Below are 27967 nucleotides of genomic sequence, written 5' to 3'. Positions count from 1 at the left end.
GGGAGGAGATCTTCTGTTAGTTGCATACCTGTGATAACATCTACCTGTATGCAGATGAGAGGTGTCTGCAGGGAAGTTGGCGATGCCAAGCAACTTTAAATGCAACAAGGGAACCTTTCCGTGGGGGAGTGGAGTGTACCCCATTTGTACATGGAAAGGGTTGTAAGTATTTGCTCCTTTTCAAGACTTGTTCTCCTTGGTTCTATAATAACTTTTTTGGGGAGAGGTGGTGGGGAACGAACCATTTTATGTTTCTTGCAAATCTAGAAAGTGCCAGGAATCTGAGAACTTTTGCCAACTTTTGCGCATACAGCAAAGCATGAAGTAAAGGAGAGTCTAAACATCTCAAGAATGAAGACAAGAGGTGATCCCAAATATTTTAAGTAAATAAAACCAGACATCATTTTTGGGATGGTGGGCAGATAAGGTTATCAGGTTTTGCACAAGCGCCTGTAGCTATGCTTTTAATGGGCATTGTCTGAGCTGCAGCCAGAGGAACATCAGAAGCTGCCTCAGTCCGAGCCAGACAATTGGTTTATCTAGCTTGCCTTGTCTACTCTGACCAGCAGAAGCTCTCCAGAGCCTCGTTTGGGTGGGGTGGGGTGGGGGGTCTCTCAGCTCTACCTGGATATGCCATTGGAGATTTAACCTGGCACCTTCCGCATGCAAAGCAGATGCTCTACCACTGAGCTATGGTGCTTTCCAGGAACACAGGATACCTGCTTTAGCCCAAGTACTGATCGACAGCAGCAATCCAGAGTTTTAGGCAGAGGTGTCTCCCAGCCCTACCTGAGGTCCCAGGAACTGAACCTGGGACTTCCTACATGCAAAATGGTGATGCTCTTCTGCTAAGCTACAGCCCCTCCCAATAAGATGGCTAGACGAATATTGTTAAGAGTTGGGTCAGAGGGAGACCCCCCCCCTAAACCCAAGCAATTAATTAAGCTAGCTAATGTCTGGGATAGGAATGGGAAATGCAGGCTACAGAACTGTGTCAGAAAAGGAATCCATGGGCCAGCTTATGCAAACCAGTCTGGCCTGGCTGGTTGACTGCAAACCATTATGAAACGGTGGCCAGGTACTATACATCAAAGAAGGTTCTCAGGTCTGTGCAAAACAGGAGTGACAGGGAGGGGGCGCTGAGGTGACAGGGGAAAGTATAATTTCACAGGAGGCTTGGGGTTTTGGCAAGAGGCGTGCCAGGAAGGAGAGCAAAGGCTAGTTCTCCATGAGCTGATGGGAAGGCCAGAACTTTATGGGGGGGTGGGGGGGTGTAGAGGTCAGAACCACTTTGGCACTGGCTGGAGGAGGCTGTACCAGGAGCCATGACTGGCTGCTGTTTGGGACCCAAGTTTGCTGAAGATATGAGAGGGGCAATGAGAGACACTCCTGGGGTATAGTGTTCAGCAACTCCTCCATGGCAGATATCCAGGTGTAAACATGTGTTAATAAGACATATTTCTTAAAGATACTAACCTCTGCTGTGCCTCGATCTTCCCAACGGAGACACAACCTTGGGTGAACACTTGGAGCCCCAGGAATCTCTTACAGCTCATGGGGATTGGAGTGGCGTGTAGCACTGGTGTTAGATGTGGGATCTGTGTTTGCCCAAGAGCAAAAGTGAATGGTAGTGTGCATGCAGCTGAAGAACTATTGCTTTAAAGTGATTGAATATACACTAGCAAAAGTGGAAACTCAGCAGAGAGCTCTTCATTTTTCTCCCTCTTTAAAACTTTGCCTTTAGCCTACTTTGTCCCACCTCACTGGGGTGGCCAATGTTTATTGATCACTTTGTAGACAAAATGGCACCTTTCTCTGAGATTATCCTATAAAAACTGCCAGGCCTTTTTTTTTATGGCTCATAACAGATCATAAGAGTTTATAAGCATTTCAGTGCTCACATTCCCTTTATTGCAAAAGTTCAGAGTCAAGTGCCGATCCTTATATAGCCACATGACAACACCCAGACACAAGAAAGCAGGCGTTGTATCCCCAAACAAGTTCGGAGGAACCCCATTGTTTGCAGAAATACAAAAATATTGGGGGGTGCAGAAATCCTAAATTGAGGGAGCTCCCCGCCCCCAAATACTTCCCAGTTAGGACTGAATGTACTCATTGATCAGCCTCCTTGGAGGGTTAGTAGAGGCTGGTCCGTTGGCATGCAGAGCACTGCCTCCACCAATCTCACCATGCCCTCAGCCACCCCCCAACCTACCTGCCTTCTTACTTGCTGTCAGTCTATGCCAGGGGAAGACGGAAGTTTTTAAACTCACAAGTGTATATATAAAGGTCTAACAGCCTATATTTTCATGCTTTACTTTGCTGCATGTGCTGTGATTTTTAAATCTCTGCTGGGGTTCTTTCACCAAAGAGTACAATTTATTTTTGCTCCTGTGGGAGGAGAAGGTAAAGGTAAAGGGACCCCTTACCATTAGGTCCAGTCGTGACCGACTCTGGGGTTGCAGCGCTCATCTCGCTTTATTGGCCGAGGGAGCCGGCGTACAGCTTCCGGGTCATGTGGCCAGCATGACTAAGCCGCTTCTGGCGAACCAGAACGAGAAATGCCGTTTACCTTCCCGCCGGAGCAGTACCTATTTATCTACTTGCACTTTGACGTGGTGTGGTGTAGTGGTTAAGAGCGGTAGTCTCGTAATCTGGGGAACCGGGTTCGCGTCTCCGCGTCTCCGCTCCTCCGCTCCTCCACATGCAGCTGCTGGGTGACCTTGGGCCAGTCACACTTCTTTGAAGTCTCTCAGCCCCACTCACCTCACAGAGTGTTTGTTGTGGGGGAGGAAGGGAAAGGAGAATGTTAGCCGCTTTGAGACTCCTGAAGGGGAGTGAAAGGCGGGATATCAAATCCAAACTCTTCTTCTTCTTCTTCTTTTGAACTGCTAGGTTGGCAGGAGCAGGGACCGAGCAACAGGAGCTCACCCCATTGTGGGGATTCGAACCGCCAACCTTCTGATCAGCAAGTGTCCTAGGCTCTGTGGTTTAACCCACAGCGCCACCCAGAGAAAGGAGGAGAAAGGTGGAGCCAAATTACTCCCTCACTTTCCTATGTCTCTCTCTCATTACCAGCATCTCCAGGTAAAGATTGGGAGAAACCCTTGCCTAAAACCCTGGAGAGCCATTGGCAGTCAGAGTAGAGAAGACTGGACTATATGGTTTTTTTGTTTTGTTTTGTTTTTTTGCTGCTCAGGTGGAAAACTGGGGGCTTTCTGATTTCCCCTCAGCTTCCTTTTTTAATTTTTTTAAAATTTTTTAAAAAATGATATTTATTAAGAATTTAAAATTACAGAAAAAAGGAAAAAGAAAAGAAAGAAAAAAGAAATTAAACAATACAAGTCAATAAAAAGAAAAAAGAGTACAAAACACACAATACATCAAAATCAAAAACAAAAGCCAAAAGAATTAAAAACAAATCCAATATTCCCATATCTTTATCTTTCATTAACTTGTTTCATCGACCTCCTCACACCTCCCTTTTTGGTATTCTAATTATTAATTATCTCAGCAAATCCTTTCCATCTTTCACTATATTCTGTCCTTTGGTTATCTTAATTTATTTTAACCTTATCTTACCATAAAAAGCCCTAAAACTTAAAAACTTATTTGTACATAACTCCTTATAGCATTTCTACTAAAGCCAAATAGTTTCATTCCAACATTTTTCTAACACTCATTAATTTTACAATATTTCTCTAAATGAATTTTTAAACTTTCTTCCAATCTTCATCCACCGTCTCTTCTTCCTGGTCTCGTGTTCTGTCAGTCCTTTCTGTCTATTCCATCTAGTCCATCAACCTGGTGATCTTCTGTCCGAGGCTCTTAACTCTTTTCCATGTCCCTTCTGCAAATCTTCTTCATATTTATACCTGCACTTTAATTTGTCTTCTGCTGATCTTGTTCTTAATTTCCTGCCTTTGTCACTAAGGAGTAGATCTCAGGGAGACTCCAACCTAACAATGTCTTTATCCCTTCTCGACAGGTCAGCCCATTCTCCATGGTCAGCACTAAAATCCAAAAGATATTTCAAAGCATGCTTCAATATCCCTCCAAAGTTAAAGGCCCCCACAACTCCAGTCTCCCCCTGGCCCAAAACCAGATCCCAAAAGCCAGAACATCCCTGCATAGGGGGATCTATCCAACTTTCCATCTCCAATCCAAACGGGACTCCATCTCTCCAAGTCTGGCTCACTCCAGATTCAGTCATCAGAAACAACAACTTATGTTCCTGCGAGGCCGCGGCTCTCTCCACTTGTATTGCTTGAGGTTCAACAACAACCTCCTCCTTTGTCTTCTCCGCAGCTTGCCCTGTCAAAGCAGATTCCTGGGTCAGTTCCTGAGAAGGTTCTGTATAAGTGTTCACTGTTTGTCCAAAATTATCAATTGCAGTAGTCATCAAATCCATCTTCTCATGAAGCTGTTCCAATAAGGCACTTGTTTTGCAAAAAGCAATCACTAAGGCTTCTTCTGTTCAAGGTCTTGTTCAAGGTCAATGTCTAGTTCTCACGATCTTTAATCTCTACAGCTGTAGAGTTCCCCAGGTCCACTCCAACAACAGTTTCAAAGGCTCCCTCTAGGGGAAACAATTTCTATTTGTATCCGTCCTTTTAAAAGCAGATCCAGCAACAAAATTACTTTTGTTTTTCAAATATTTTGTTCCTTTTAAGTGCAAAAGGAAACATTGGAATAAATATGTTTCTCTTATTTAACTATCTGTCAACGTACGTTTTATTCACAGTCAATGAACTTTCCCAAAACGTCTGTCTTCTTGGCAGCCCGTTCCCAGGTTCAAGACGGTAGAAATTTATCTTTCTTTACTCTCTCTCCTGCAGGCTTGAACAATCTAAGATTTCCCCCCTCTTCTCCTGCTTCCAAGGGGGGTTTAGTAGTTTTAGCCAATGGAGATTTAATCCTTTACAAAAAAACTTTCCAGACTTTAGCTTGCAATGTCTTTGCTTCAATCTATTTACAAAAGCGGAAGGTGGACTTCCTGTTTAGAACCGTCCCGCTTCCGTGCCAAATTAAGATGTTTGATAATCCAATTTTCCGTTCTACTCAAGGGTAGTTGTTTAAAGTCCAATTGTCCACAGGAAACAGTCAGTGCTCTCCGGCAACAGCAATGCGGCTCCACTCCGTGAAAAGAGCAGTCGATTCGAAGCACGTGCTGCTCACCCCACGTCGCTCCGGATCCCTGAAACCGGGTTTCGCCGCGAGTAGGGGAGGCGCAAACGGTGCCAGCCGAATCCCACGTCCACAGGCTTCACCCGCCTGTGGTTTTTAGTGGGTCTCCGCCTCGCCGTGGCGGTCCAGACCCTAATTTCCACGAAGCAGATTCCTCCCGATCAGAGGAAATCCGCCATTGCCGGAGGGGCTAACCCAGAAGTCCTGGGAAGACTGGACTATATGCACCAGCCATCTGACTTGGGATTAGGCAGTTACCTATATTTCAGTCTCGGCAGCCTACTTTGTGTATCTGACAAACTGGGCTCTTGTCTATGCAAATGTTTGCCACAGAGAACGTGTTGGTCTCTTAAGGGGTCTCAGGGGTTTTGGCTGTTTTTGCTACAAGAGGCTAATTTAACTGGGCCACTCTCTCTCCTCTTTTCCTTCTCTCCATACTCAGTAGGTGCCAGATGTAAGAGAGATGTACCTATAGATGAAGATTTGTGGGAAACGACGCTCTATACAGAGAATGGCTCAAGACATGTCTGCACTCCAAGCTGAAAGTAAGTCGCTGGTGTAGGTGTGGCAACTTCTTGGCATTGTCTTTTGCATGTGATGTGCAATAAACCTTTGGAACTCACAACCACAAGGTGTTGAGATGGCCGCTACCAAATATGGTTTTTAGGTAGAGGCAAATAGGTCAAGGTGGCATACACACTTCTCCTCCTGTTGCTTTTATTCTCACAACAACCCTGTGTGGTAAGTAAGGCTAAGAGTGTGTGACTGGGCCCAGGGTGACCCAGCGGGCTTCATGACTGAGTGAAGAAATGAACTCTGGTCTCCCATGTCCTAGTTTAGCATTCTAACCACTACATCACACTGGCTCTCAGAGAAGGGGTAGAGTTTTAAGGGGACAAAAGCTGGAGACAAGGGCATCCACTGGGGTGATTATTAATGCTTCTCTGTATTAAAATCAATCCAGACCCTACAAATAAAAGGTCAGCACAGCAGGCAGAGAAGTTCCAGCTATGTTGGATTTTGAGCTGCAGGGAACATTCCAAAATGTGACCCTCTCCCTTCAGAGTGAAATGGTACAGCCATACTATTTCAGGTCTCTACTACCTCGTTCAGTGCTATGCTTACGTGTGTGTGTGTTGTTTTTAAGACCCTGCTTCTGAGCTTTCCTTTCCTTCTCTGTGCTAGAAGATCAAGACATGCAAAGGATGTGGAAAGATGTTGATGATGAGGAGACCTATTTGTTTAACTGTAGAAACTTCCCTGAAGAACCGTGTTGTGAACCCTGGAAGCGTGCAGAGATGGAGGCCAGAGAAGGATCAGCTCCTTCTGCCTCTACCGAAACTCCTGCACCAGACCTGCAAGACTCTGATTTCCTCCCTTCTGTTTCCCTTGCTGCCTTTTTGGCCCTCGTGTTTGTCTTTGTTTCCGTGATCCTGCTCCATCATGGTAACAGCCACTTATCCTTGGATGACTACAGGGCTGTGAGCCCCACCAAGAATCAATTGCCCCAAAGCCGGCTTGGACTCCTTCGCCTTCTCTTCCCAAACCAGCCAGAAACTACATGGCAGATTCTGCAGCAATACATATGTGGCCAGCTGGGAGGGACAAATCCTGACAAACCTTGGGTCCTGGTCACCGCTGGGCTGGGTGATGCAAGAAGCACACTTCTGTGCCTCACCAAAGCAACTCTTTCCCTCCTGACGGAGGAGAGTGCCGTGAAACTTCGGTATCTCGAGCAAAGTAGTGTCTGGCTTCCCTGGAGGGGCATCCTGGAAAATGGGACCTGTGATATCTCTGCTGCAGAGATTTATGTGGGGCAAAGTCTTGTACCTTACGGCATAATGGTGTCCACACGGAGCTCTGTGGATGGAAAACGGTTGGCCACCAAGATCAACCTTGCTGTGCTGCTGAATGGTATGAAACGAGCACGGGAAGAGTTCCTCCTCCAAGTCTTCACTCCCAGACTGGTGTCTGATATTTTGAATACTGTTCTTTTTGCTGATAGGGCAGTGGATAAATTGGTGGCTTCCAATGGGAGCTTCCTTGTCCTCCTGGTAAGGTCTGAACAGTATTTGGAAAGTGGTTTTGTTTGCTGAGGAGCAGGTGTCTGGAGCGCCAACACTCTCAGAAGAGGACACCTTCCTGTCGATGTCTGGTGTGGCTGCAGAGTAACAGGAGAGTCTGGATGGCATGCATTAAAAAATAGAAGCCACTGTTCCTTGGGTTTTGAAGATTCTATAGGTTAAGAAACTTTCAACTTGAATTGTAGCATCAGGAGTACTACCCCAGTTCCAGTCAGCTGTATTCCTGGAAATAAACACACCCAGTATTGTCTACACTGACTAGCAGCAGCAGTCCAGATTTTAGGCTGGGTTCTCTCCCAGTCCTATGTGGAGATGTTGCAGGAGACGGATCCTGGCATCTTCTGCATACAAAACACATACTCTGCCATTGAGCTGCAGCCAGCAAGCCTGGAGGATTATATGCATCCTGTTTGTCCAAAACACTGGCTGGCCACTCACAGCTGCTGAGCAGATGCCTATGGAAAACCCAGAAGCAGGACCTGGGTGCAACAGCACTCTTCAATTTCTAATTCTCAGCCATCCTGCCTCTGACAGAGCAGGTAGAACTGTTATAAAGCACTTTGGGTTGGAAAGGAGAAGAGGTTCTTCTTCTTCTTCTTTTGGCAACTGAAACAATGCACAGAGGTAATAAGACCAAGGACTACAGTTACCCAGCTGCACCACTAAACAAATAGTCTGAGGTATACTGCCTCTGAAACTGGAAGTTCCATTACAGTATATTATGGCCAATGGATAAAGGATAGTACCTCTGGAATTTGGGAAGGGAGGGAAGGATTTTAGTGGTTTGCCAATTGGCTTTGCCCATCCCAATGAGGGTGATTGGTTGTGGGGTGGGCTTGCTCCTTGTTGAGACACTAAAGTGGTGCTTCAGGTTAAAAGCAGTTTCAGGTTAAGAATGGACCTCCGGAACGAATTAAGTACTTAACCCGAGGTACCACTGTAGATGAAATAGGTACCGCTCCAGCGGGAAGGTAAACGGCATTTTCGAGAGCTGCTCTGGTTCGCCAGAAGCGGCTTAGTCATGCTGGCCACATGACCTGGAAACTGTACGCTGGCTCCCTTGGCCAATAAAGCGAGATGAGCGCTGCAACCCCAGAGTCGTCCGCTAACAGTCAGGGGTCCGTTTACCTTTTATGCTTTTACTTAGCAGTCATTCAACTATAAATTAGCCCCTTTCATATAGGAGATGCTGGATCAGGCTGCCATTAGGCTTCTCGGCAAGCCATGCTCCTTCACCATTTTATATTGCTTTGATTGATTCATTGTATTTTATTGTGTGTTTTCTTTCATATTAATATTCTCTTTATTGCTTGGGGGGGCTCTGCACACACAAAAGTAAACAAACCATAATATCACTTACAAATGCAGGAGATTTTTATTATTATTGTGGGATCACCTTATCTCCTATGTGTCCACTTAAGCACTGTTACTAGCTCCACAGAATACTTGTTCCACACTTGCAAATAGTCAAACTTTTACTGTGGCAGCACATACACTTTGGAACTCCTTGCCAATTGAAATCAGGTGAGAAACCTTTGTGGTATTCTTTTCGGTGCCTGCTAAAAACATTTTAGTGTCGGAAAGCTGATGTGGGCATGTTGATGTTAACATGTTTTAATCTGTTGACTATTAGTTTCAATTATCTTTAAATGCTTTTGTTTTTAACTTTTAAAAAAATGGGGGAATGTATTGTTTAGAGGTTTTAGCACAATCGAGCAGTATATTAATGATGTTAAATAATACATTTACACCTGTTTCCACCATCAATGGACATGGTCCATTGCAATGTATAAGGGGGAAAGTTTTTGCCCTCCCACCAGGGTTTAGAAGCTACAATTCAGTACTAGAAGGAGATGGTGGGAGGTGTTTGAGAATTGTGCTGGGATTTTAGGGCAAATGCTGCTCTGCCTCTTGGAGCGTGCCTTATTGTTCTCCCATGCTCCTAAACCAAGGTACCTAAAAATCAATGGCAGCAATGCTGAAAAATAGGTCAGCTTGGGGCTTCCTGACTTCCAAGGCAGCCCGAGGCTTTCCCTGCCGGCTTTCCACCAGTTCTCTCACCTTGGCTGCCAGGCCCTGGTAGTAAACAACAGCTGCTTACCAACCTGACAGAGGAGAATGCCAAGCTCAGCCTAAGGGACAAAGTCCCCTGAGAATGGGAGGAGGAGAGCGAACACCTTTGGTTTAGCAGCACCAGCAAAGGAAGCATCTTCCTGCCTAGGCTCTCTCTCTTCATTTTGGACCAGTTCAGATCCCGCTGCAAACCCACACTTGCTCACCAATCTTAAGAAAGAATAAGGGAGCAGAAGGAGAATGCATCAGACTTCTGGCAGGTGTGAAAAGCAACATTGTTCATGGATGGAATTGAGTTAGGATGAGGCCATACTGTCCACATCTCCTGCTTTTCAAGGCAAGGTAGGTTTTGGGTATTGTTTTTTTTTGCAGGGGTGGGTGGGTGTAGGACACAGGCAGCTGCCTTTATGCTATAGAGTCAGAGCATTGATCCTTCTACTCGCAGTGGCTCTACCACTATAGCACAAGCCTCTGTGTGCTTCCTCTGATAAGGCTATCAATGGCTACTAGCCATGAAACCTATGGTCTGTGCGCAAAGTTTCCCATGTATTTCTGGTTGGCTGCTGTGAGAAGAGGATGGGCTAGATTGCCATTGGCCTGATCCAGCAGGCTGTTCTGATGTGGATGTTTATCTTCCCATCCTTGCCTTATCAATTGCTTTGCAAGAGAAGGGCTTGCTTCCACTCTTAAACTTCATACTGCAAATTCCCTTGGGCGGAGGACCTCTCTCTTTGCATTTGCTGATGCTGTAAAAGCCAGGTGTTGGGGACCTTTGTCCCCCCACCCCCACCAATGCTGAAGAACTACAACTCCCATCAGCCTCAGCAAGCACGGCCCTATGGCAAGCCAATCGTTGCATCTCATGGGCCAAAGGTTCCACTGCATTGATGCTGCTGTATGTTTACTGTCACTGAGCTTCCACCTGCCCTTGTTTTTTTAGTCTCCTAGGTAGCAAAGAAGGCTGTGTTGCTGATTGGGTCTCCCCATGGCTGAGAAGGAGGTCCAGGGGCTGGAGGCCGAATGCCCCATCTGCTGGAACCCATACGACAACACTTTCCGCACCCCCAAGGTCCTTCAGTGCCAACATTCCTTCTGCATTGAGTGCCTGGCTCATCTCAGCTTGGTGTCCCTGGCTCAGAACCGCTTGCAGTGCCCACTCTGCCGCCACCCTACCGTCCTCCCCTCTGACCAGCCTGTCACTGAGCTGCCCACCAATGAGGCCATCCTGCGCCTGCTGCGCCTGGAGCCCAACCACATCATCCTGGAGGGCCGGCAACTGTGCTTGAAGGAGCAGCGCAAGAGCAGGTACTTCCTCCGCCAGCCCAGGGTCTACACCTTGGACCTGGGCCCAGTGACAGACCCCAGCATTGACAGCTACCGTGAGCAAAGCCGCCCGGCAAGCACTACCACTGCCGCCACAACCCTGCCCAACCACCACCGCTCCCCAATGTGGGCGTGTGCCTGCAATCCCCAGCTCCGGATTTTCACCTACTTGATGGCTGTCATCTTAAGTGTGACTTTACTACTCATCTTCTCTATCTTTTGGACCAGGCAGTTCTTTTGGGGGTGGGGGTGACAGGGACCAGCAGCCTCCTCAGGTGGAAGATGCCGGGAGCAGGGTAGAGGTGGTTGACAAGCAGCAGCAAAGTGTTGGGAGGACTAGCTTGCGTGTGCCACACAACCTGCCTTGAGTTCTCTAAGTCAGCTCAAGTGTGCTGGAAGACATCGCCCAGAATTATGATTTAATACTCAAAGCTCTGTCAGATTCTGCCTATCGAACGAGAGAGAGGCTGCCAATTGTCGTTCGCCCCAGACAGCAAAATGGTTTGGACTGCCAGTGGGTCCCAGGACTTTACCTTGAGGGTTACTTGTGAGCTTTAAAATAAGGATGCGGATGAGGACATGACAGGGCAGTGGGAGCATTTCAACAAACTCACTGCTTCTTAAGTTGGCTAAGTGGGTAAGAGGGTGAAAATGGATAATGGGAACATAGAAGGTGTGGAGAGGAGAGCTTTTCTCATTCCAGATGTTGCTGAACTACAATTCCCATCATCTCTGGTCATGATGGGAGCTGTAACAACCACGTCTGGAGGACCCAAGCTTCCCCATACTTGGAGTAAAAGGACATAGGAATCTGCCTTAAGTCAAGCCATTGGTCCATCTAGCTCCATATTGTCTACACTGAGTGGCAGCTCTCCAGGGTTTCAGGCAGTGGCCTGTCTCTCTTATTCCTACCTGGAGATTCTGGGGATTGAACCTGGAAGCTTCTGCATGTAAGACTCTACCACTGAGCTATGCCGACCCTCCAAACCGGACTCTTCCCCTGTGCCAAATGCCTCTGCTGCAGCCAATGAAGAGTTCCCAACATCCAGAGAACACTGACTGCACTGCTGAATGTGGAACCACCGAGGCTGCAGATCATCACTGTTCTCTGTCCAGGCTTGGAGATGGTCTCCTCTGTGTACTCAAGTCATGCAGGCACAAAAATGAAGGCAGGTGCTCAACGTTTTTTCTCTCTCCTGGTGTATGCACTAACGGTTAGAGAGCCAAATGGCAGTGACATTAAAACTTTTGTATCTATTTTGCAGTGTTTTGTTTCAAATTGCATCAGCTTGTAAGAGTGGGGGCTGATAATAGGATCAAAGCAATCTTTTGGGTCTTGCAAGGAGGTAAGTTTAGCATGGACAGGGTGGATTGGGAAAGGGACACACAAAATGAACATTAGTGGGGTGGCTGCAGCGCCTTTCCCTACAAGGAAATGCCAATTCAGGGGTGGAAAATCTTTTTTCCAACCCAATTACCTCATTCCATTCTGGGCAACCTTCTGAGCGCCACATGCCGGTGGTAGGTGGGGTGAGGCAAAAGTGAGTAGGGCAGCTAATGTAAATGTTACCTCTGTGCAGCAGGCCAGTTTCCATATCCACACACACCCTTCCATATCCTCCATCTAGGCAAGCAAGAAGTATTATCAGAGTGAAAGGACATATTCCTGCCAGGCAAAAACTCTCAGGGAGGATGTGAAACATGGTTTGCGGAGGGTTGTGGCCAGGGGAGAGTCCTGAGGGCCAGGCAAGGAAGCCTGGAGGGTCACATCTGGCTTAGGGGGCCTGTGGTTTCACCAATCCTGGGCTAATGATCTTTAAGGAAAGCTGAGCACTGAGGGGTGGGGCAGGGGAGGCACCCCATCACCAGAGGCTGTTTGGCTCAAGAAACAATGTGTCAAAAACACAACCCACACAGGCTTCACCATTTTCAAGCAGCCACTCTGCTTTAATGTTAGGGTGTCGTTTTTCAAGAAAAGTCTCTGTCCGAGTGAAAAGCTGTGACCCCACTCCCAAATAACAACCAGAACAACCCACCCCACCAGCTCTGCTAGCACCATGGGTATTCCTAAAGGCTGGTGGTGTTGGATCAATGCAAGCCCATTCCACACGGAAGGGACGGGAGAGTACACAACTACAGCAAAATGCAATAGGAAAGGTGTTCTCAAACTCAGCTTGGCCTGACCAGAGGGTGTGCAGGTGTGAGGAGGAGGCAGTATCCCAGAAGCGCATTAAGCCACGCCCTGAACTGTGGCAGAGGCCCAGGGAGTCACAGCAGGCTGCCTTCCTTGGCTGTGGATCCGGCAGAAATGCTCTTTCCCCCTACTCTGCCATCCAAAGCTTGAAAGTCCTGTCATAAGAGCATGTGGCGATCAGCTGCCCGTCCAGGGAGATGTCCAAGCCCATGACTTTGCCCTCGTGTCCTGCCAAGGTTTTCAGCGGGGATGAGCCTGGGTGCGTCCAGACCTTGGCTGTGTTGTCGTAAGCGCCAGTAAGCAGGAAGTTGCCATGATTTGCTGGGTGGCGGGAAAGAGAAAAATAATAGGATGTAAAGAGGAGGACTAGGGAGGCAATATAGAGATTCACCACTTACAGCAGGGGTGAGGAACTACAACTCCCATCGTCCCATGACCATTAGCTATGCTGGCTGGGGCTGATGGGAGTTGGGAGTCCAATAACCTCCAGAGTGCTACCAGTTTCCCCAAAGCCTTACCCAGAAGCCAACCATAAGCAGGGAACAGGGGGGATGCAGGAAGAGGGAGGGCGAGTGACAGAGCATACAGGCTATTCTCAAGAGCCAGTGTATTTGGGGAGGATGGGGAGCGGTATATATCTATGTCTTGGGAATCTATGTTGCACATGGAAACCATAGACAAGGTACTTTTCAGCCCATTATATATCCTCAGTTTCTGGGGAAAGGCCTTAGCAGCTGCAGAGACTTACGTTCAAACTTCACTCCGGTCACCAGGTTCTGATGGGCAGGGATGGTGTAGATGCACTTTCTCTGGCGGAGATCCCACACTTTACAGGTGTTGTCGCCGCTGCCAGTGGCAATGTGGTACCTATGAGAAGTACGGGAGTGGAGGAATTTGAGTTTGCTTGCAAGGGGGTTGTTCCCAGTTTCAGCCCTATTCATAATCCTACATGATTATGAAAAAGCTTTAATAAAATATATTGGGGGAGGGGGGAAGGCTATTTACCCAGCATACATTTAAAGCACACGGCTTCTGCCAAAGAATCCTGGGAACTGTAGTTTACTAAGGGTATAGGGAATTATAAGCTCTGTGAGGGGAAAACTAAAGTTCCCAGGATGATTTGGGGTGGGAAATGTGCTTTGAATATATAGTGTGCATGCAGACTAAATTAGTTCCATTAATTTCAATTAATCTACTCCAAGCAGAAGTTAGTTGTCTGTGTGTCAATATTAAGACCTGCACCCCAAGAGGGGATGGCAGATTGGTTCTTACCCGTTAGGGGAAAAGTTGATCCCATAGATCTCCTTGAGATGACCCTCCAAAAACATGATACAACGCCCCGTGCGCAGATCCCACACGCGGCCAAATGCATCAAGGCCACTGAAAGGAAGAGGAAAATATCAAACAATATTTTTCTCACATAAACCCCTTCCCGTGCTTCCACTCTGAATAAGAGGCTTCACTTAAAGCCATCTTTGGATCTTCTTTCCTCTTTAGTTGTCACCTAGGCTGGATGCCTCTTAACATCACTAAACAGGAGCCAAAGGAGCTTCTGTGAACCACAGTTGTTAAACTGGAGCAAAGCCTTTCTGCAATACAGCTTGGATTGCCTCCCATGTTACTACCACCTCCTGTCTGCAGATCCAAGGTTTTGCAAGCAGGACCCAGATCTGACCTACCTGGCAAATCACATGTAGCAAAGTCTAATTAGCACACTTTGTTTGTATAGATTTAGAATATCTATAATGCAGTTAAATCAAAAAGTTATCTAAGAGGAGTACAAAAACTGTAAGTGAAACATAGCTAAAATCTACAAAACAATTAAAAAGCAAATATACATAAAAGCCATTGGCATTATAAACGCACATAAAAATAAGCAGAACTTTAAAAACAAAGTAACTAAATTATGCACCCGGGTAGGCTTGTCAAACCAAAAAAAAAAAAGATTCAGCAGGTGCCTAGAACCATATAGCTTGCTTAATGTCAATAGGCAGGGAGTTCCAAAGCATAGTTATGTGACAATGAAGGATCGACTCAATTACAAACAAGCTAAAGCAAGAGCTGCCCAGATCAGAATTTGCATATTAGGAACAATGATGGGGCAAATCTTAATATTACCCTAAATAGTTGAAACTTTTATTTTAATGAGTAGTATAAACTCAGGAATACAGTCAAGCTATTAGGAACGAAGGAAGTTTCCTTGAAATGAGTCAGAACATTGGTCCATCTAATTCAGTAGTGTCTCCACTGACTGGCAGCTGCTCTCCAGGATTATAGATAGGAAGATAACCATTGGGGATTGAAGCTGTGACTTTCTCCACGCAGAGCAGATGCTCTTATCAAAGCTATGGCCCCTCCCTCATTAGAATTTCCAGCCTGTGACTTTTTAGCTCCAGGAGCGAAGACTTGTGTGGGATCTTCTGTTGGTCCTAACCAGTTCTCTCTCTTTTCTGGCATTTTAGAACTAGCAGGAATGAGCATCATTACTGACTGGCTGATACTCGCTCAGTGACACCCCCAGGGAGGGTTAGGACTTGCATGTAGATTTACCCAGTGGCAGAAAGGGAGCCATCAACATGGAAGGCGATGTCGTAAACTCCTTTGCTGTGCCCCTCCTGGTGCAAGATCTCCTCCTGAGCCTCCAGGTCCCACAGGCGCCAAGAGTGGTCATAGCTGCAGCGGGGGGGGGGGGGGAGAGGTGGAGAAGAGACAAAGACCCACGTGAGTATCTCACAAGGCCCCAACAGGTCGTTCCCCCCCCCCGAAGTTCAAGCAGGTGGCTGGATTGTCTATCCTGATCTCCACTCCAAGATGAGACCATGGAATTAATCTAATCTGCCCCTGGCCCCCACAAACTGAGACGATCAGCCAACTGATACAGGGATATGAGGAGCATTTAGGACACATAATTCAATTCCCTGCTCAGTTGCCAATCTCACTGAGGAAGTATTGGGATCTTCAACTGCGGCTCCCTCCCATTCTGACCTCTCACTTTCCAGTGTTGTGTAATGAGTGCTGGGCTGAATGGAAAGAAGTGACATATCACAAGGGGATATGTTTTTCTATCGAGGGCAGAATTCTTTTGAAGGTAACCCATGGCGGTGGCATTGCCAGTGGTGGCGAGACTACTAACAATGGAAGGCACTCCCTTTTCTTCTTTTCTGCCGCTCTCTGCTCTTCCTCTCCCTCCATCACATCATTTCCCTATTTATTCTCCTTCTTGCTACCCATAAGAAATTAGACCAGGTGCCACGTGTGACCCTTTGGGCCGCACCCCCTCCTCTGACTTACCAGGTGGTGCCCAAAAACCTGCCAGAGGGATGCCATGCCACCCGGGCTACTCTCACTGTGTGTCCCTCGATGTCAGCCACTGGTTCATCACTGAAAGAAACACAACATCTCATGGCAAATTCTTGATGGCGCTGGCTGTTCCATAAGTGAGACTAAAATAAAGAGGCAGTTTGGAAAACACAAGAAGTACCAACAGTGGAAGATTGGCAGATGAAGATGATGGACTTTTCGGAGCTAGCCAACCTGACTGGAAGAGTCCGTGACCAGAAGGAGGAGGATTACCAGGAAATTTAAAGACTATTTAGTTAAATATGTTAAGTTAACTTAATTGGAAAAACTTGCAAATATCAGGTAGGCTTAGGATTTAAATATGTAATGTGATGAATCAATATGTTTAATGCCGAACTGGGAAGAAAGAAAGGTGCTAAGTGATTAAGTTAATTTTATAAGAATATTGGATTTGGAAAACCGTTAAAATAATATACACTGAAATTCAACCAGGGGGATACGAGGAAGTCACTTAACAATGTTACTAAGATTGGTTTAAATACGGTTGAGATTTATGTTTGTTTGTTTGTCTGTCTAAAATTTTTTTGGGAAATCAATTTGAAAATAAATAAAATAAAGAGGCAGCAATACAGAAGAGGAGAAAGGAAGGTGTGATGGGTGGATCCAGCTGGCTGGCTGGAGGACAGAGTGTGTGTACAGAAACTAATCTGCTGTGTGAAGGTAAAATTTACAGTAGCTACTCTACTCACCACTGGTAAGTGACCCCCCCCCCAAAGGCTGCCCAGAAGAGAAAAGGGTTTCAGCTGTTACTGAAAGATTCACAGACTAGCTTGGCTTTATCCAATGACTTTATTAACAGCTTAGTTATAGTACACTATAAGATTTGTACACTGCTTGCTGCCTTTGAAGCCTAAAATATGTTGTGATTGGTCTTTGCAAAACTAGTTCACAAGGAAACAAACCAATGCTGTCTCTGTCTCTGACTGGCTGCAAAAATACACAGGCAGCTTGGGATGCTTCATGTAGGCTACTCCCCATTGTTCCCAGTGCTGCAAAGTACAAATATTAAAGTAATCAAAGGGCATTCGAAACAGAAGGGAAAACCCTGACTGCCCAAGCAGAGCAGTTGTGGCTCAGTGGTAGACACACTCTGCAGGCAAAAGAATCCCAGATTCAATCCCTGGTGTCTCCAAGTACAGCTGGGAAATCCTCCCACCTGAAACTGTGGAGAGCCACTGCCTGTCAGAGCAGACAACAGTGGCCTTGAGAGGCAATTAGTCTGGCTTGCTATAAAGCAGCTTCCTATGGGGTTGTATTCAATTAAGTTCCTTTCAGTGCAGACCCAATGAAATTAATGAACCTAGGTTAACCATGTCCATGCATTTCAATGGGTCTGCAACCCTGTGTTCTAAAAGAAAGCGATCGGATAGTGAACCAGTAACCGCATTGGCAGGGGGGAGTCTTAATACTTCCTCAAGTATCAGAGTTACTAGACCAGCTCCACTTACTGTAGCTGCTCTCTTCAGTTTGATTGAACCCCCTTGCTGCTGGAATGATCCAGTCCTGTACACGCAACCCTGACTTTCTTAAATAAAAGGTGAAGGAACTCAGGGAACTCCAGAAGGAAGCCTAACCCAGTGGGGTTTGAATTTGACATCAATATAACAAGCCAGAGTGGCCCCAGAACAACACATTTTAAAAGCTCTTCTACATGTTCCTTTTGCGGCCGTGTCTTTACCTGCCCCATATTATACAAGATGTCAGGGGTGGGGCAGGTGCGGCTTGGCAAAAATGGCCCCATGGGCCATATCAGGTTCCCTGCCAGGCCCAGTCAGGCCCATGGGCCACAGGTCCCTCACTGTTGCAAAAGAGGGTCTCGAGTTCAACAGGTGGGAGAAAATTTATCACTAAATATGAGTTTGAGCAAAAGATTCCTGCATTGCAGGGGGTTGGATTCAATGACCCTCGTGGTCCCCTCCAACTTGACAATTATATGATTCTATGACCTCACAGGCACCCAAGACTGAGAGGAGGAGTGTGAATTTGCCACCACTGATGCTTCTGCCCACAGCAACAGTATCTGACAGAAATAAACCTCTTCCCTGAGGCCCAATTAAAGAATCTGCGCTCTCTCTCTCTCTCTGTTTCCTTGGATAAGGCACTGACAAAATCAACTGCCTTCCCCAAGAGTCACAGTGCCTTGACTGTTGGAACAAACCCAGCTTGTCTGGGTGCTACTAACAGGGGACATAGCAAGACATGAGGTGTAAAATGTAAGACAAGTATGACATGGGGGAGAAGTGGGAACCCCCCACCTCACAGTTTGGGCCGGGGGGCACAACCAATAAGCCAAGCAAACTCGTGTCTCTATAAAGCTTTAGAAACAGTAACACAGAAAAGAAGCCTCATTATAAGGAGAGAGGAGCACTGCTGGATCAGGCCCCAAAAAGCACCCATGGCAAAATAACCCTGGGAACTATAGTTCACCCGTACAGGACTATAATTCCCAGCACTTGTAACAAACTACAGCTCCCAGGATTTTTTGGGGGGGGAGCCATGTGCTTTAAAAGTATGGTGTGGTCATGCCCCTGCCTCAGTCACTTGTGTTAGCTTTTTGTTTGTTGCAGAAGGAAGTTAAACAGGAAGCCATTCTCTGGGCTGCTTTAATATTTTTCTCTACCACCCACAGCAGCCAATAAAATAAGGAAGGGAAGGCAACTGACTTTCCTGGGCCCAGGCATACCTTTCAAGACTCCAGAGTTTGACAGAGCCATCCGCTGCGCATGAAGCCAGGTTAACGTCCTTCTTGTCCAGGGAGATGGTTGCCTTGGGGTGAAAGACAATGGCTCCAACGTTGGTGTTGTGCCCTTGGGAACAGACGAGACAGACAGACAGTTTGAGAGCCAGCCAATTTTAAGCTTGCTTCCTCTGTCTGAGTCTGAGCCTCATCCTATTGCTCCGAAGAGACTCTTTGACTGGGAATCACTCCAAATTTAGTTTTTGTGCTAAAGCAGGGGTGGGAAAGCTTGGCCCTGTAAGCCAAATGTGGCTCTCAAGGCCTTCCACTTTGGTCCTTGGCACTCTCCCCACACTAATTCACTCTTTCCCCTCAGGCCACACACTTCACTGTCCCTGCTTCACGCCCTTCTTGAGTGTCTTCTGCCAGCCCGGATTGCATCCTTGAATTCTGAAAATGACTCTGGCTGGCCTGAATGGAGGATGGCTGCATGCCAATAGTGGGAGGGGCCAAAAGCAAAAGAAGGTGGAGCAACAAATGCAGCTTTTCCCTTTGTATAGTAGGCTACCTGCCTTCACACTCCCATTTCTAGTCTCCTTCCAGGCCTGATCAGAATTCAAGGACACACTCCACCCAAGTAAAAACACTAAAGGAGGGTGCCAAGCAGGGTTGGTGCAGTTTGAAGAGAGTCCCAAGAGCCAGAGAGGCTGTGAGGGCCACATGTGGCCCACGGGCCTGACGTTCCCAAGCCCTGAATTAGTCAGCAGCTAAGCAGTGGGCCTATAGGATATGACTCCCAACACGGATTATTAAAGTTCAGGCTGTCTTCGAGAAAGGAATGCCATCTCACCCAAGCCCAAGGTGGGGGGGGGGGGGGAAGGAAGAAGTTTGCACAGCACCACTCTCAAAATTCATAGCCTCCCACCCATGTAGCCTTATGCTCCTAATCAGCCATATAATTGCTCCAGTCATTTCAGGGAAGATAAGAGAAAAGCAGGTTGCTTTGGCAATGGGTGCGGTGGGAAACAGATACGATACCTCGCAAAGTGTGGATGAGATTACAATCCGGCACTGACCACAGTTTACAGAGGCCGCTCCTGGGAGAGGAAAGGCAGAAGGAAAACTGAGAGGCATTTTATTTTATCTTAAAATGTTTTCAATCCCTTGTCTTTCTGTTTTACAAACAAAACCAACCAAACAAAACCAATCAAAGAAGCTAAGAGTAAAAAAAAAAATCAAAAACATATAAACACCAAGCAAAATTCAATTGCAACACACGCGCCAGTTGCAAGATAACAAGTCTAAAAACAGATAGGTAGCCGTGTTGGTCTGCCATAGTCAAAACAAAAAAAAAATTCCTTCCAGTAGCACCTTAAAGACCAACTATGTTAGTTCTTGGTATGAGCTTTCGTGTGCATGCACACTTCTTCAGATACACTGAAACAGAAGTTGCCAGATCCTTCTATATAGTGAGAAGGTGGGGAGGGGTATTCTCACCCCTTGCTTTTTCCTGTAAGACCTATTGCAGTCATTAAGAGTCGTCAACAGGCTCATCACAGCTATCTGCCAATCACCCATTCCCACCACCCTTCTGAGTAATACCCCTCCCCACCTTCTCACTATATAGAAGGATCTGGCAACTTCTGTTTCAGTGTATCTGAAGAAGTGTGCATGCACACGAAAGCTCATACCAAGAACTAACTTAGTTGGTCTTTAAGGTGCTACTGGAAGGAATTTTTTTTTGTTAAGTCTAAAAACAAAACAGAAGATAGCAAGTCTAAAAACAAGCTTCAACAAAATGATAAAATGCACCCACAGCACTATCCCTTTCTAAATACTCCCACAATAGCCTTCCCGAGCTTGCTAATTGCTTGAACAAGATTACTTTTGGGATCCCTTCCAGAGCTACAATTTTTTGAGTCTATGACTGCCCTCAACGGCTCAGGCAGCCTCTCCTGTGCACTATAGGAGAACTTAGCAGGATTGGGAGGGAGATAATGAAAAGCAGAATAAAGTTTACCAGCAAGCTGTAGCCAGGAGCTTGGAGTTGGGGCTGAAGTTGCAATAGGAGATAGGGCGGTCGTCCCCAATTTGGCTGCAGAAATTATTCAAAGACTGAAAGAAAAACAAAAAACAAAAGGTAATATTTTGCCACCAGAGGAACTGAAGGGCTCAGTAAAATGAGATGGCCCTGAGATGGTAAAGAAAAGAGATGACGTTTCCTGCCCAGGCTGCTCCCCCACCTCACCCCCAGTAGTGTTTTCTACTGAGCTGAATTGTTGGGCCCATTTAGTGCAATGTTACGTGCTCTGAACTGGCAGCTGAATTCCAAGCAACCAGCAGAAATCTTTCCTTGTCCAGGTGTCCTTGGAGATGGAGATGCCAGGGAGTCAACCTGGGATCATCCACATTCAAAGCATTTACCATTGAACTATGCTGAGGAGGAGCAGAGGCACAGAAGCCTTCTGCAAGCTCATTTGAACCTCTGCATCTCGGGGGCCTTCTGGGCTGCAGCAGCCCAGTGCCCAGAACTTTAAGTCATAGCAGAGATGGGTCCCACTTACCCTTAGAGATTTGTGCAGCTCCTGTTTCTGGGATGTCCGTGTGGCCTCAGGGACCTCCTTGAGCAGCCGGGCTTCCTCCAATCGCTTCATTGCCCTGTGAAGGGGACAAAAAATTATGTAACCAGGTCCTGCCCATTGCAAGTTGTAAGGCCTGCAAGTTGTAATGGTGACAATTCTTCTGCCATGTGCCATCTGTCTTTTGAGGTGGGTTTGAAATCCCCCATTTCACAACCATCACCACCACTCTAGTTAGGGACAACAGATATACATGGCCTCATCAATGTTTGCATTAGCATTTCTGAATCCCAGCCCCTTACCGAGGGAGAGAGTAGTTGGCGATCCACAGTCTGGCTGTCTTCAAGGTATTTGGTCCTTCGTGGTACCAGGTTTGCTGATACTAAGAGAAAGGAAACATTAAAGGGGTGGGAATCTCTTGTGACACTTGGCTAGTATAGTGGGCACACATTTATAGCTAAGGGGAAAGGTCAGAGCCCAGTGGGAAAGTGTGAGCTATGCATACAAAAGGTCCTAGGGTTTGTGAAGACTCCCATTTGAAACCCCAGAGCTGCTGTCACTCATAACACACTTTAAAATTTATTACCTCCTCTTTTGATTTCTTGGACTTCTCATCATCTTTTTTGGTCTTCTTCAATGCGTCCGTGCCAACCACAGACAGAATATTACGTAGCCTGTTGAGAAATAAAGTGAAGATTAAATTGCCTTTGTTTATATGAGTCACATCAATGAACTGGAAAAGGAAGTGAGAGCAAGTCAATTTCATCCTCTCTCACCTCTCCCTCCTTTCTGCAGGGCCCTCTCCAAAAAGTGTGATGGGCTCCCCGAGGGCTCGTAAGCAGGCCTTGACCTCAGAGTCATCTGTGGAAACATTGATTTGCCTGGCCCGCTTCCGGCGCTCAAACTCTGCCAGGACCTCTGCCTGGCGCTCGCTGATGTGCTCTTCCAAGTCAAAAACTTCACCTGATCATAGTAGAAAGGCAAAAGTTATAGGAAATACAACTCCAACAGGAAGCCTCAACACTTGACCCTCACTTCATAAGTTTGCTTCATTCCAATGAAACCACAAGCAAAGAGCAACAAAATGTGGTACATGTTGCGTCACCTCTCTCTGCTCCTTGAGTGTCCAGGTCAAAGCTTATGTTATCAGTGAGGCCTGTGGCTTAAGACTTTGATCTACACCCCTCTTTTCAGCCAAAAGTGGCTCCCCAAATGTCTTAAAATCAAAATTCATACAAAGGCACAATGTAATTAAGGTATTGCTTGGGAGCGGTTAAGAGAGCACAATCTCTTATGGCCACTGGCAGTACACATTTTTATATCCAGAGGGAACAAAAAGGACCTGTAGATGGGCAGGAGCTAGCCAACAACCATTTCCTCCCCTGAAATGAAACCTAAGCAGAGTGTACCCACATTGATCTGCTGCCACCTGTGACACTCCTTCTCATCTAGTGTTTTGCTCCTTACCACCCCTATCTAGACTTAGATTATAAAGACCTCAGGGCAGGGAGGTCCTTCCATCTCCCAGGCAGCTCATTACCATCTCTTACCACTTGTGATATTGATGTTGCCAGCCTCAATAGCTGCTTTGACCGCATCCTTGCCCATCATCCCAGATTCCCCTTTGAGAAGACGCTCTCGCTCTTTTTCCTCCAAGCTCCCATAGAAAATTGGGGCTTTTTTTGCTGGAGGAGCATCCCCTTCATCTGAAGCCTTTGTTTTTGAACCCTGCAAGAAGGAAATTCAGCAGTAGCCTACATGGAGAAGTAAGAGAGCAAATGTGGATTTCCCCCCACCTGCTGTCATAGGCTGCCTTGATGCAGAGAACTGGGGAAGAAGGTTCAGAGCCAGGGGGACAGTGATGCATGGTCAGAGGGAGAAGAGGCAACAGGCTTTAGTGAGCAGGAAGAGACTTGGGGCAGAGAACAGTCCAGACTGAGGCAGAAAAGGAGGCTGAAAAGGAATAGGGCCAAAAGGCAGCAACCAGCTCCCCTCCCCCTATACTCCTGACATCTGCCCACATCTGACAGCCCCCACCCCATCAAACAGTACATGAGACAATTTTGTTTTGAATCCCAGCATAATGTTAATCATTAAGGCTAAAACCCGAAGCCCACCTCTGTGGGAGTCAGCCCTACTGAACTGAATAGGACTTTCTTCTGAGCTGACATGGTTAAGGATGATACTGTTTGGTAATATATTTATTACAGTGACTAACATAAAATATTCCACAGGAACCGTCATATTAGTCCATGAGTATCATGCTACTTTAAAAGCAAAGGACTGTATCCATATCTTGCTCTGAGTGGGCCCAGTAAAACTAAGGGGCTTGAATTGGTTATGTCTATTCATTTCAGTGGGTCTGCTCTGTGTAGAGATAGCACTGGATACAATCCTAACATACATACATACATACATACATACATACATACATACATATATTCTGGCATAATCTTCATGGACTACAAGTCCACTCTAATAGGTGGTTTTGCAACAACAACGTTTGTTAGTCTTTAAGGTGGCAAAGAATGCCTTGTTATTTTAATGCAGCAGAAATATTAGAAATCTTAAAGCATAACATTCTGCCTTTTGTGGCAGAAGCCGAAGCGTTGAGTTGCACCCAACTCAGCTCCACTGAAAGAGTAGAACCACTGAAATTAACAGCCGCAAGCGAGTCATATTCATTAATTCAAATGAGTCCAACCTTGAATTGAGCTTTAGTTGGATACAATCCGTTACGCTTTAAAAATTTTTACTACCGACGTGAGGTTACGTTAGTCACTGCAGTAAATAAGTAGACACTGGCGTCTATTTCAAACAGATTTTTCATTTTATCATTTCTATGAAAAGATACACGTTTTTTAAACTAAGAAACCACATTATATCCCAGTTTCAAGCTCCTTGCCTTATTCACCACGGCGATCCGCGACGCAGCCATGGCGCTTTCCCAACGCCTCCTCTCAGACCCGGGCTCTGTAGTGGGGGAATCGCACACAACGGGCTCCCCACAAACACTTCCGGCACAGCGGCTTCCCCCGCCCTCGCGGAGCGCCACAGCCAATGATGCCTTTCCATTCCATCCCGGAGAGCGGGTCGCTCTAGCCTGCCTAGGAGCTCTATGGTTATGCGGAGCGAGACCTTCCGGGTTGCTGGCCGGCGACGCGGGGCATGGTGGGATCGAGCCTCTGGCGTTGGCGTCTGAACTAGAGGTGCAGGTGAAGAAAAGAGCGGGTTGCTGCTGCGCACGCGCGGAAGAGCCACGGGGGAAAAGGTGTACTTGCAAGATGCTGCGGCGGAAACCGACGCGGCTTGAACTGAAGCTGGACGACATCGAGGAGTTCGACGGCGCCCGCAAGGAACTCGAGGTGAGTGGGTGGTTGGTTGCGGGACGGCGAGGCGCTCCTTGCCCACCTTTCTTCGGTGGTGGTGGTGTTGTTTGCGCACTCTGCACATGCTTTGTTGTTGTTTAGTCATTTAGTCGTGTCCGCCTCTTCTTGACCCCATGGACCAGAGCACACCAGGCACTCCTGTCTTCCACTGCCTCCTGTCTTCCACTGCTGGTACCTTCGAGAACACTGTCCAACCATCTCGTCCTCTGCCGTCCCCTTCTCCTTGTGCCCTCCATCTTTCCCAACATCAGGGTCTTTTCCAGGGAGTCTTCTCTTCTCATGAGGTGGCCAAAGTATTGGAGCCTCAGCTTCAGGATCTGTCCTTCCAGTGAGCACTCAGGGCTGATTTCCTGAAGAATGGATAGGTTTGATCTTCTTGCAGTCCATGGGACTCTCAAGAGTCTCCTCCAGCACCATAATTCAAAAGCATCAATTCTTCGGCGATCAGCCTTCTTGATGGTCCAGCTCTCACTTCCATACATCACTACTGGGAAAACCATAGCTTTAACTATACGGACCTTTGTTGGCAAGGTGATGTCTTAGAGATTCTCTTGTCCTTGCTCTCTCTTTTCTTTTTTAAAAAGCTGTTTCTCCTCACAAGGGGAGTAGCCATCCTGTTTGTTATTGAGTTGCCTGGCCCGGGGGCTGCTCTGTCCCACTCAGGAGGGTACTGAATATAGTAAACAGGCGGTGAGGTAGAGCCACCCGCTGGGGTTGGATGCAATTCCCCCCTCCTACTGTTCTTACTTGGGTGGAACTTGCAGAACCAAGCTTATAAAATTATTCACAGTATGGAGAAAGAACACCGGCTCCTCAGGGCTGCTATTTGCTTGTTTTAATATAAGGTTGTTGGCTGGGGAAAGGTCGCAGCTCAGTGGCAAAGGGTTTTCTTTGCATTGAGCAGGTCCCAGGTTCAATTGTGAGTACTGTATCCCCAAGTAAGTCTGGAAGAGCCTTCCTGCCTGAAACTGTGGAGAAGCGCTGCCAAACAGGGTGGACAATACTGAGCTAAGTGGATCCAATGGTCTGACTCGGTAAAAGGCAGCTTCCTGTGTTCTATGTTAGATGATCATAAGCTCAGCTGTAAAGCATTTCCTTTGCATGCAGAAGCTCCCAAGTTCAGCCTTCCAGGTAGGGCTGGGAGACTCCCTGCCTGAAATCCTGCAATATTGTTGTTAGACAATACTGAGCAAGATGAAACAATGGTCCAATTTGGTATAAAACTGCTACCTGTATTCCTGTGCAAGAAGGTGTGTTTGTGCGTGCACAGTAGCAGATCTAAATGCCAAATGATTATTTTTTTTAATAAAATATTTTATTGTCATTTTTTAACAAAGGAAATTCACCAAACATATAAAACACCATCACCACTGAACAACAAACAAAAAGAATACAGATAAACAAAGATATAGAACATAAAACAAAGAAAAAAGAAAAAATCACGACCTTTCATACATTTTTTCCATAACTGTCTGGACTTCCTCACGTCTCCCTTTCCTGCGTTCTCCATAAAAAAATTATAAACTGCAATTTATTACCTTATTTCAATTCTTATGTTCAAATTCTCATGCATTTTGCCTCTAATTTTATGCCTCTAAATTTTAAATGTTTCCATCAAATATTTAGCTGCTTAGTTTAGGCATAAAATTACTTCAAATCTCATCTTTATCATTCCACTTATTCTCATATATCTCTCATCTAGGCTGCTGATGCCGTATTATTTCCTTTCATGCACTTTCTTAACATTCATACAGTTTATAAAATTTTTGTAAGTAATCTTTAAACTTCTTCCAGTCCTCTTCCACCGCCTCTCTTCCCAGGTCTCGAATTCTGCCAGTCATCTCAGCCAGCTCCATATAGTCTATCAGTTGCATTTGCCATTCTTCCAGTGTGGGCAAATCTTGTGTCTTCCAATATTTTGCGATGAGTATTCTTGCTGCTGTTGTTGCATACATAAAAAAAATTCTGTCTTTCTTTAACACCTTCTGGTCGACAATGCCTAAAAGGAAGGCCTCTGGTTTCTTAGGGAAAGTATACTTAAATACCTTTTTTAACTCATTATAGATCATTTCCCAGAAGGCCTTCACCCTCGGACAGGTCCACCAAAGGTGAAAGAATGTTCCTTCAGTCTAAAATGCCAAATGATTCTTGAGGTTGCCTTCATGTTAGCCCCCTGCACTCACAAGTAAAGGTCTTTGGCCCCTTTCTGTGGCAGAACCTTTTGACAGCTTGCAGTGTCTTAAATCTGAAAGCAAAGAATCTGATACATTGCAGCTATATTTGAAAAAGAAAACATGTCATGGGCGGAGGAGGCACATATGTGATCCTGGAGAAGTTTTCTTTAATCATGCTTCCCATTTGTTTCCACAGAGCCGTAGGAAGCGTGAGGAGGTGGACGTGGTGGGAGGCAGCGATGGTGAGGGTGCGCTGGGACTCAGCACTGATCATAAGAGCCGGGAGCAGATGATACATGACCGGATTGGCTACAAACCCCAGCCCAAACCAAACAACCGTTCATCTCAATTTGGGAACTTTGAGTTCTAGAGCCCAAAGGGCGGACAGTGGCAGTGCCTGGTACCTGTGAGCTTCGGAAGAAAGCAGGAATTTGTTTCAGGAGCCCAACAAACTCTGTTTAGAAATAGCAGAAGAGACTGAGCTTCTCTCCTCTAGGTTTTAAATGGAATTCCTCCTCCAAGCAGAGGAAGTCTTCCTTTCCCTACAAAGATGGGATCTTATTTGATGGTTTCTTTTGTGCAACCTTGCTAGGCTGCCATAGTTAATAAAATGTTTGTTTTTAACTTTGCATGCTTCATTGTATAAACATAGATGGACAATTTTACTTGTGAAAGAGACCTTGAGCCTTGCTGATGGGTGCCGCAACAGAAGTGAAATTGAGCAATTTTTATTTTTTCCCCTTTGAGATGGTTGTAGAGTGGGTTTATTTACAACTGAGAGGCCCTAGATTATTAGTGGAAGAACACAGACTGGATATGCAGAAGGTCCCAGGCTGAACTGCTGACATTGCCAGTTAAAAATGCTTCTGAGTTGCCAGCCTGGGAAATGACCATTTTCTGCCTGTATCCATGGAGTAGACAAGGAGT

The 27967-nt window shown here is 46.3% G+C and overlaps 3 protein-coding genes across 7 annotated transcripts; 2 read left to right on the top strand and 1 right to left on the bottom strand.

The window, feature by feature from the left end:
- The first annotated feature begins 12 nt into the window (after positions 1-12).
- Positions 13-11925, top strand: RNF183 (ring finger protein 183). 5 transcript variants are annotated; one of them, XM_077922261.1, is made up of 4 exons: positions 14-162; positions 5630-5732; positions 6373-9686; positions 10285-11925. In XM_077922261.1, exon 4 carries the CDS (start codon positions 10330-10332, stop codon positions 10918-10920), a length of 591 nt encoding a protein of 196 aa, XP_077778387.1. In that variant the 5' UTR covers positions 14-162; positions 5630-5732; positions 6373-9686; positions 10285-10329; the 3' UTR covers positions 10921-11925. The 5 variants fall into 5 exon arrangements, with proteins under 5 accessions (XP_077778385.1, XP_077778387.1, XP_028571490.2 ...); XM_077922259.1 differs by lacking the exon at positions 10285-11925 and having other exon boundaries at positions 13-162; positions 6376-8939; XM_028715657.2 differs by lacking the exon at positions 10285-11925 and having other exon boundaries at positions 6373-8939.
- A 661-nt stretch (positions 11926-12586) lies between these two features.
- LOC114588953 (pre-mRNA splicing tri-snRNP complex factor PRPF4) lies at positions 12587-24808 on the bottom strand. The gene is made up of 14 exons (XM_028714798.2): positions 24383-24808; positions 23028-23205; positions 22254-22440; positions 22064-22151; positions 21780-21859; positions 21463-21556; positions 20919-21013; positions 19937-19995; positions 18905-19028; positions 16153-16242; positions 15412-15534; positions 14134-14241; positions 13610-13728; positions 12587-13182 (listed from the first exon to the last, which is right to left on the bottom strand). Exons 1-14 carry the CDS (start codon positions 24806-24808, stop codon positions 12989-12991), a joined length of 1965 nt encoding a protein of 654 aa, XP_028570631.2. The 3' UTR covers positions 12587-12988.
- On the top strand, positions 24707-27664 carry CDC26 (cell division cycle 26). Its single transcript, XM_028714799.2, has 2 exons — positions 24707-24842; positions 27237-27664. Exons 1-2 carry the CDS (start codon positions 24762-24764, stop codon positions 27408-27410), a joined length of 255 nt encoding a protein of 84 aa, XP_028570632.1. The 5' UTR covers positions 24707-24761; the 3' UTR covers positions 27411-27664.
- The last annotated feature ends 303 nt before the right edge of the window (positions 27665-27967 follow it).

The sequence above is a fragment of the Podarcis muralis genome, chromosome Z, assembly GCF_964188315.1.
Source record: "Podarcis muralis chromosome Z, rPodMur119.hap1.1, whole genome shotgun sequence".
Taxonomy (NCBI): Eukaryota; Metazoa; Chordata; class Lepidosauria; order Squamata; family Lacertidae; genus Podarcis; species Podarcis muralis.
This window is presented reverse-complemented; position numbering and strand designations above follow the sequence as displayed.

What these genes read in the sequence shown, in the direction of transcription:
- CDC26 (XM_028714799.2), top strand. Translation starts at nt 24,762, where the DNA reads ATGCTGCGGCGGAAACCGACGCGGCTTGAACTGAAGCTGGACGACATC. An exon ending in GCGCCCGCAAGGAACTCGAG is followed by an intron (nt 24,843 to 27,236) that starts GTGAGTGGGTGG and finishes TTGTTTCCACAG; the next exon opens with AGCCGTAGGAAGCGTGAGGA.
- LOC114588953 (XM_028714798.2), bottom strand. Translation starts at nt 24,808, where the DNA reads ATGTCGTCCAGCTTCAGTTCAAGCCGCGTCGGTTTCCGCCGCAGCATC. An exon ending in CAACATCAATATCACAAGTG is followed by an intron (nt 22,441 to 23,027) that starts GTAAGAGATGGT and finishes TACTATGATCAG; the next exon opens with GTGAAGTTTTTGACTTGGAA. An exon ending in GGCTCCCTTTCTGCCACTGG is followed by an intron (nt 14,242 to 15,411) that starts GTAAATCTACAT and finishes TCTTCCTTTCAG; the next exon opens with TGGCCTTGATGCATTTGGCC.
- RNF183 (XM_028715657.2), top strand. Translation starts at nt 5,663, where the DNA reads ATGAAGATTTGTGGGAAACGACGCTCTATACAGAGAATGGCTCAAGAC. An exon ending in GTCTGCACTCCAAGCTGAAA is followed by an intron (nt 5,733 to 6,372) that starts GTAAGTCGCTGG and finishes TCTCTGTGCTAG; the next exon opens with AAGATCAAGACATGCAAAGG.